Below are 9609 nucleotides of genomic sequence, written 5' to 3' on the forward strand. Positions count from 1 at the left end.
GCCTGCATATACACTACTTTCCACAGAGACAAATTCAAGATTTAAACTTTACAGGTTCAACCTTTTAAGATTCTTAGTTGAACCCATTATATATTTTATAAGTTACGGATTCATGTCTACTACTCATTACAATTTTATTAATTTTTTACACATAAATTTATGTTTGAACCCCCGCCTCAGCCTTTCAAGACTTCACTTGTGCGATTACGCTCAGCATGCAGTTGTTGTTAATTTGCTTCTAGTATGTCTTTATTTCAAACAAAAATAAAAGTTTTAAAGGATGACAAAGGAAACAATAATACTCCCTCCATTAACTTTTACTTATCAAGTATTTCAAAAATAAATTTTTAGTTTTACTTGTCACTTTTAGCCTATCAAGAGAAGATTTTTTTTATTTTTTTTATTTTACCCATATTGTTAATTTCTCACTTCAAAAGCATTTTTTGAATTCAATAAAAATACGCATCAATTAATACGAATAAACCAGGCGTAATAATAAGAGATGAAAATAGCAAAATTCTAGAAAGAGAAACACACATACAATAATGTCATCATCTTGGTTCTCTCTTCCAAAAAATCCTTTCAAATCCGACGACGATGACGTCATCACCGGCGGCGAGAAACCCTCCGATCCGAATTCGTCCGGCATAAAAGAAGATTTCTCAGCAATTTCCAACACATTCTCCCACCATCTCCGCGGTGTCGCCGCTTTCCTGACTCCGACATCACCTACTCAGTCATCCGAGCAACAATTTAGTGGAATTAAGAGTGATTTAGTTGAGATTGGAGATAGCTTTAAATCGAGTTTCTCTTTGTTTTCTTCGAAATTGTTGGCTTCGAATTTGTTACAGTTTAGTGATGAGGTGAAGGATCGTGAAAATGATGAATATGATGATGATGATGATGATGATGATGATGAAGAGGAGGATGTTGTTGGTGTAACGGATGAAGTTGTTGATTTTGTTAGTACGATTTCGCAACGGCCTCAGTTGTGGACTGATTTTCCAATCTCTTTACCTAGTGGTAATTAATTCTTAAAATGTTTTGTTTTTAGTTCACTGACTGTCGTATTATATTGTATCGTACTGTATTGTTCTGATTGTATCATTACCCGGCATTACATACAGAGGCGAATCCAGGATTTCAGGAGGATGAGTTCACCTTAGATTTTTTTTTTTTTAAAATAGATGCAAAAGCGCACTAAGTAGGGTTTGATCCCACAACCTTAAGGGATTAAACCCAGCACTTAACTAGTGCTCCACTCAGTCTAGTTTGATCATGTGTTCCTTCAATTAATATTAGATACATTTTAAGGATTATATACATAATATAACCGATTTTAGTCGGGTGATCATGTGTTCACGTGACCGATATTTTACACGTGGATTCGCCACTGATTACATAGTGTAACACATTAGCAATTTGAAGGATAAACCTATAAAAAAAGTAGGATAAAGTCACTATCCTGGGTAAAGTTACTATAAAAATGTAGGATAAAGGATAAATAGGACTAATAGATAATAAGTAAAGACAAAATGAGAAAAAGAAATAAGGTAAAGGATCGTGAAAATGTTGAAGATGAATATGATGATGATGAAGAGGAGGAAGTTGTTGGTGTAATGGTTGAAGTTGTGGATTTTGTTAGTACAATTTCGCAGCGGCCTAGGTTGTGGACTGATTTTCCAATCTCTTTACCTAGTGGTAATTAATTCTTAAAATGTTTTGTTTTTAGTTCACTGACTGTCGTATTATATTGTACTGTGTTGTATTGTATCCAGAGGCGTATCCATTCATACTAGTAGTTGTCTTACTCTTGTAGTTTCTTGTTCTTCGATTTCTGCAACAATCTGTCGTTGCTTGAACTTCATTTATAGTTTTGCTCTTTTTTCAGACTGCTTTATCATGCTTTTATATAGTATTCTGCTATGGTTTATTTGCGTCCATTATACACATTGAATGCTGAGATTACGCATTGAATTTCTGCTAGTAGATCCATAATCAAAAAAGTGTTTGTGTTTCTTTTCCATACTGCTTTGTACTATTTGTCCTTGTGCCGAGGGTCTTACTGAAAACAACCTATCTGCCTCCCAAGGTAGAGGTAAGGTCTGCGTACACTCTACCGTCCATAGACCCACTTTGTGGGATTTCATTGGGTATGTTGTTGTTGTTGTGTTGTATCGTACTATATTGTTTTGATGAATATAACGTTTGGATTTATTGTTTCTTTTCCTGTCATTACATAAATGTAACACATTAGCAATTTGAAGGATAAACCTACAAGAGAAGTAGGATACTGGGAAAAGTTACTATTAAAGGTAGGATAAAGGATAAAATAGGACTAATAGATAATAAGTAAAAACAAAATGAGAAAAAGAAATTAGGTAAAGGATCGTGAAAATGATGAATATGATGATGAGGAGGATGATGATAATGAGGATGATGAGGAGGAAGTTGTTGGAGTAACGGTTGAAGTTGTGGATTTTGTTAGTACAATTTCACAGCAGCCTCTGTTGTTGACTGATTTTCCAATCTCTTTACCTAGTGGTAATTAATTCTTAAAATGTTTTGTTTTTAGTTCACTGACTGTGTTATATGAGTATGATTACTTGATTAGACTCATTGAGTTGATTAGTTAGGACATGGCACAACTTCAGTTGTTGATTGAGGACATGACCTTAAATAGGAAGGTATGGACGTTGAGGATTAGGGTAGAAGGTTAGTAGCTAGCTGGTTGTTGCCGTACTTTTAGTAGTATGATTTAGGTATTTTGTGGTTTCTTTTTCTCTTATGTGTATTGATATATGTTGCTGCGCTTATTTTGTAAATTACTATTTTGCTGTCTCTTTTTTGTTTTCCTACTTTTTTTGCGTCGGTTACATCTCTTTTGAGCCGAGGGTATCGAAACAGCCTCTCTGCCCTGCAACGGTAGAGGTAAGGTCTGGGTACATCCTACTCTTCCTAGATCCCACTTGTAGGATTACACTGGGTGTGTTGTTGTTGTTAGTTTCTTTGAGTGGTGATCATTTTGCTGAATGTGAAACTAGTCCACTGCAGATTTTTTTTTTCTTATTTAAATGAACTCAGAAAGAGCCAGGGTTCTAACAGTTGTTATTTCTATGCATTGACCACTTATCCATGCCTTTGTTGTGTTTATTTTTGCTGGATATTGGCTATAATTAATTAATGTATGCCTCGATCCCAAATTGTTTGGTGTTAGGTTACATGATCTTCTATATTAGTTCTGCTCTATTCAGGTCCATTTCATTCCAATACTAAATAAGTGTTCTCTAAAACTCATAGATATTGATAGATACAACAATATACCCAGTATAGTTCCACAAGTGGGATCTGGGGAGGGTGAGGTGTGGGATACCTTATCCCTACCTTTGTGAGGTGGAGAGGTTGTTTTCGATAGACCCTCGACTCAAGTCGTTTTTCTGAACAAGGTAAAGAAATGCAAGAGTAAAAAGCTATGATGAAAATATTGAAAAAAGAAAAGTACTGACAGTACAGATTTGATAAAATGGACCTTGAGTCTAACTCAACCCCAAAAGTTAGCTCATGGAAGGAGGATTGCCCAAGACCATATCAGAAGGCCTTCCCATCCCTAAATGGATGATGCGGGACTCAACACTCCCCGGCATGCCCAGGACTGGACATCTGGATCGTGGACAATATAAAATGGGGGCCCAACATCGGTAAACGAATTAGGATGGGTCTGACTCTGATACCATGTTAAGAAATGGATCTTGAGCCTAACTCAACCCTAAAAGCTAGCTCATGGAGGGAGGATTGCCAAGACCATATAAGAAGGCCTTCCCATCCTAAATGAACGATGTGGGACTCAACACAAATATTACGGATAATCAAAGTAAAAGAAACAAAATCGAAGGATAATATAATGCAAGCATAATGATACTAGTACAGGTAAGGGAACTAATAGGTTCTTTCGACTATAATCCTGCTCTACCCCCGGAAAGAGAGAAAACGCTCGACTACTTACTAAACGTCCACCCTAGTCCTCAACCTACATGCTCTCCTACAGATACTACTACTACAACAACAATAACAAATCCAGTGTGATCCCACAAATGGGGTCGGAAGAGGGTAAGATGTACGCAAACCTTACCCCTATCTTTGTGAGGTAGAGAGACTGTTTCTGGTAGACCCTTGGCTCAAAAGAAAAGTAAATGACGCATGATTGTAAGAAAAGAGACAACAAAATAGCAAGATAAAAAACAAATATGACAATAGATAGTAATACACATCGAGAAATAATAAACTACGCGGTAACTGGATATACTACTAAAAGGAAAGGATGACAGGAGGATACTAGCCGCCTTCCTGCCCCACACAAAGTGTGACAAGACTTAGCTACCTACTAACCTTCTACCCTAATCCTCAACCTCTATATCTTCTTCCTATCTAAGATCATTTTCTCGGTCAACTGAAGTTGTGTCATGTCCTGTCTAATCGTCTCCCCCAGTTCTTTTTTGGCCTACCTCTACCTCTCCTAAGTCCCAAAGAATAGGAAGATAGGTGATTTGTGTATATACTTTAAGTAACATGCATGCAACCAAATTTTTTGTAGGGGGAATTATACACCAAGGCATAGCAAAATGATCAAACAAAAAGTGTGCATGACACTTGGTATTTAATGCCGTTTGTCAAAGTCATTGAAATATTACTACACTTTTGACTAACCCTCTTCCATCCAGAGCGTCAAGGGTATAGAATTCAAATCATGAATATGAATTCTAGATCTTTGCTTCTTTTTCTCTGTCCACATTTTCTTTCACTAATCTTTGGGGCTGAAGATATTTTGTTTTGATTTAAGAAGTTTATCAGGTACGTGACTTTGCATATCTACCTGGCAGAATGTGTTGCAAATTGTTGCATGCAACAACTTCCTAAGTTGGAAATCTTTATGGGTTATTCATTTCACATGTATCAGCAACCCAAGTGGTTTTTGCATGAGCACTGGACTCTTCATCTTTAAGAATCTCTTCTTTATCTGTTTTTGTAGTGGTTTCCTTAGAGCAGATAACAATAACATGATAGGTGAAACAGAAACTTGAAAGGCTGAAAAGGGAAACGACTGTGTTTGCTAGTTCTCTATGCCTGCTAAGTAAAAGAGCGGAAACCAAAAAGATAGTACAAAAAAATGTAATTAGTGAATTTGTGATTGGCTGATTGCCTGTGGGCTATAAAGTTACACATAATTGATGGTTACTGGAAACTTGGAATAGCTGATATTTATCATTATGAAGTTTCTTAATATGATTGTTTATGTTGGTGCCTCATGCTCATCTGATAATGCGATGCAGTAATTTTGTATGCTTGTAGTGCAAGCAGTGGTTTTCCTCAGAGTAGTTCTTCCTGAAGGATGTTATCCTCAACTTTGTGTTCTTTAATTCGCTTATTAACATACGTTATTTTGAAGTATATCTTGTCATCCTATTTGTATTTATCTTGAATTAACTTGTGGAACAATTCTACATTGCTATGCACACTTCCCAAAGAAGACTTTATAGTGTACTGTTTCAATAGAAGTGAATTTCCTTTCTTGTTCTTTTCCGAGTTTTGACCATTTCTGGATGCTTACACATACTTTATATGCCAACCAAAAGGAGTAGTTCCTTGGTGAAGGCCTTGTTTGCACAACAATTCTTCATGTTTCTTGTGGCCTCTGGTTGATGGTTATCAAATTTTTTTGCAGATTTTTCCATGTCTGATAGTCAGAAAGAACATGTGGCATCCATTGTGCAGTTTGTGCCTGGACTTGAGTCCTTGAGGCAGAAGGTTTGCCATGAATTATCTGATAGGCAATTTTGGATGATCTATTTCGTTTTATTGCTTCCAAGGTTGAATGGGAATGACTTGGAGCTGTTGTCAACTCCTGAGGCAAGTTTCTCTCTGATAAGTTAATATATCAAATGACTTTTTGCCCGCAATTCTTTTATAAATTTGTGAGCAGACAGCAGTCAAGTATCAAATATTTGTTTAACTATGGAGAGAGAGTACCAAAAGGAAAAAAGAGATTTTGAAGTTAACTAGAAGCAATGTTGTCAAAAGCGGAAAGTGCACAAAAGTGAGAAGTTCCATGGGCCTTGTAACGAAAAGTGAGAAGTGAAGCGCACAGTTTAAGTAATTAAAAATTAAATCATATTGCAGTTAACATAACAAATTCAAGAATCGAATACACAATATCGCTGATATTAATCCAATTCCTCGGTGTTGAGATTGAAAGAATTAGTCATTTCTTGTTGGGATCACTCTCCATGTCATTATTTGAAGTGCACATTTCTCTAAAGCACATGGCTTCAACTAATTGCTTTATTGCTTTAAGCGAAAAAACGATGACTCTTAATAACACTGATTAGAAGAGTTCCTCATTGGCGCAGTCATTAGAACAGAATTGAGAGAAAGGCTTGGACTTAATTGGTCATTGTTTGTAAGTCCAACATGTGAGAAACTAAGATGGAAAGTGAAGAAAGAACTAAGAATTCACAAAATAATCCGAAATATATCATCCTGGATATTAATAATCCTTCAAGATTACAAAATTGGGTCACTTTCTGTCCATAGTTAAAAATAAATCCCAAGAGAATAATGGATAGAAACAGTTGGCTATTAGAAACAGAGCAGTTCAATAGTCCTTCAAGTTTACAAAATTGGGTCACTTTGTAGTTGATAAGAAATGGATCTTAGGCCTAACCCAATCCTAAAATCTAGCTCATGACGTGAGCATTGCCCAAGATCATATAAGGAGATCAATGACCCCATCCATAGTTGATGTGGGGACTTCAGACACCCCTCCTCCCCTCGCACCCATGCCTGCCAACTGGAGCATGGGACAGCATAATGTAGGGGCCCAACATTAGATGGCAAGTCCAGCCCAAAAATACTCTTAACATGGTATCATATTGTCCTCTTGGGCCAAGCCCACAAGGTTTTCCTCAAAAGGTCTCACACCAGTTGTCAAGTTTGGGTGTGTGAGTAGGGGTAGTGTCAAAAGTCCCACATTGGGTATGGATGGAGTTGTTAGTCTCCTTATATGATCTTGAGCCCTTTTGGGATTGAGTTAGGTTCAAGTTACATTTCTCATCAGTAGTATACTTATTATTTTTTTGATGAAGTAAGTGATTTGTTATTAACAAAAGCATCAAGAAGATGCATAGTTACAAAAATGGAGGAAAAATCAGCTCATACAAAGATAACAAAAAGACTATCATAAGACTAAAGAGTTGATAAAATTCCAAAGGGAGTCTGGGTTATACACAGGGGTAAGATTAACCCAGCTAAAGAGACTAATCAGGCATCTGGCCTTGAGTTTGGAACTGGCATTTGAAATACCATCAAAACATCTTCGATTATTTTCCACCCATAAGCACCACAAAATACAAGCAGGAACCCTAGACCAGATTCTTTTAATGGCCTTCCCAAATTTTGATGAGCTCCAGCACACAAAAGCTTCCCTGACAGTGAAAGACATAGACCATTGCAATCCAAAAAGAGAAAGGAACATATTCCACACATCTGCAGCAATTGAACAGTGTAGGATCAGATGGTTGATAGACTCCGAGTTGCAAAGGCACATGTGACATCTATTTGATAGATAGAAACTTATCCGTAGTATACTTATTCCACGTGTTTTCTTTGGGCTCATCAAACTGGATGATTTGTCAGCACTGCTAGTAGCTTAGAACTCATTCACCATTGAATTAGGAAAGTAAAATGAAAAAGAAAAGAGCAAAAGAGAACGTGAACGTGAAATTGGTTTGCTGGTTTCATTCTTATCAAACAGTAGTTTGTTTTCTACTATCATTGTTACACCGTGGACAATTTGGAGAAGACCTACGTACCGATGCCATTTGAAGATGTAGATAATTCGTGGAACTGGCAGGTTAACATTGTGCAGAGTGTCTGTATAAATCATGCCGAGGGAATGTACAAGTGTAGCCTACTGTAGAAAAAGATCCATGTCTCGACTTGGCATTTGATATGGATTGAAGAATGATGTATTCTACTACCTCTGAAGGATAGTTCTGTAAATTATAGTGTAGGCTTCAACTGGATTGAGTTCAGTAATTGCTCTATGGAGGAGATGTAGTCTCATATCTATTTTTTTTTTCATTTTCTCATTCTTGCACGTGGTTCTCTTTCGTTGACTTTTTCTGATTTAAAATTTATGATGACATAATCATCTTTTTCAAGTTAATTTCTTTTACTGTAGATTGTTGAAGTGAGGGAGACACTTCTGCAGCAGTTGCAAAGTAAGAAAGACCCACAACCTGAAGCATCTAAGGACTCCGAGATTGTTGATGCATCTGAGAAGGATGTCGAGGTCAGTGGACAGCAAGCGTCTGAAAGTAAATTGGAGGAGAAAAATATTCCAGCAGAGACTGCAAATACCTCTAAAGATAAAGACAGTTTGAATGTCGAGAAACCTCAGCAGCAGTTAGAAGATGAAAAGACTAAGAATACAACCTCATATGCTGACAAGAATGAGGACGACGTTTCTTTCAGTGATCTTGAGGATGATGATACCGATCTATCAGATAGACTGCAAGGAAGCAAGCCCACGCACAGAAAGAAAGTTTCCTCATCTAGTGAGTCCCATGAATGGATTCAACTAAATGAGAACTCTAGAGCTCAAGGGAGTCAGCAGAAGGCTGGCCAATTGATTCAGCGTGATAAAGATTCCGAAGGTGAGGACTGGCTCACTGTTGATGACATTGATTCAGATAGTGTGGCCACCAATTGATTCCTCTAAAGTCTAAACTCTGTAAATGTTTCTTTTAGCACTCTTTTATAAGTTTCACCCTGTAGATTTTTATGGATGCCTTGGAAAATAAGCCAAACAATCCCCCCCCCCCCCCCCCCCCCCCCAACCAAAACAAAAAGGGAAGTAAGAAAAAGAAGAAGAGATAGAAATAGAGAGATCAGTTGACATGAGTTCATATGTCATAGCTGACCTCCTTGGTGCCAGAATTGGCAAAAATGGATTTGCTCTTTGTTGGTTTGATTGTCACTTGTTTGATATTGTACATGATTTACAGCTCTTATTCTTTCAGAATGCTTTTATTTGTTTACATTAGTAAATTCACGCAATTAGTTATGAGGTTTAAAAAAAATGAACGTTTCATGCCTTGCAAAAACATAAGCTCAGGTGAGTGCTTGCCAACTCTCTAGAGTAAATGAGGAAGAAAAAAAAAGATAGTTAAAAGACCTTTTTTTTGGGCATTATTGCTCTTATCTATTGGAACTATATCCTCACCTATCTATTAAAGAAGTAGATCTGCGCGAAGAGAATTAATAATGCATCAGAAGGATGAGATGCTCGAAAATAGTTGAAGTAGATGAATAGGAGGATTACTATAATAATAATCCTTCTTTTTCATCTGACCCTAGATTTCAAACACAGTACAACAACAACAACAATTATGCTTCAGTCGCTAACAAATTAGGATTGGCCATGAGTTTTAAGTGTTAACTGGAATTTAAAACCACATGTCCCTCTTATGGGTGTTACTTTTCCAACTTCAAGAACTAAAACTAGGAGAGTACTACATAAAAATACGTATATGCCTACTGCTCTGTTGTTGC

At 36.9% G+C, this 9609-nt stretch overlaps 1 protein-coding gene across 2 annotated transcripts; it reads left to right on the forward strand.

Moving 5' to 3' along the window:
• Positions 1-513: 513 nt before the first annotated feature.
• On the forward strand, positions 514-9095 carry LOC132603130 (uncharacterized). Of its 2 annotated transcripts, none has more exons than XM_060316036.1 (3): positions 514-1023; positions 5720-5904; positions 8237-9095. In XM_060316036.1, the coding sequence occupies exons 1-3, from the start codon at positions 546-548 to the stop codon at positions 8765-8767; spliced, it is 1194 nt and encodes a 397-aa protein (XP_060172019.1). In that variant the 5' UTR covers positions 514-545; the 3' UTR covers positions 8768-9095. The 2 variants fall into 2 exon arrangements, with proteins under 2 accessions (XP_060172019.1, XP_060172020.1); XM_060316037.1 differs by lacking the exon at positions 514-1023 and adding an exon at positions 1521-1701.
• The last annotated feature ends 514 nt before the right edge of the window (positions 9096-9609 follow it).

Source organism: Lycium barbarum, chromosome 7 (genome assembly GCF_019175385.1).
Source record: "Lycium barbarum isolate Lr01 chromosome 7, ASM1917538v2, whole genome shotgun sequence".
In the NCBI taxonomy this organism is placed as follows: domain Eukaryota; kingdom Viridiplantae; phylum Streptophyta; class Magnoliopsida; order Solanales; family Solanaceae; genus Lycium; species Lycium barbarum.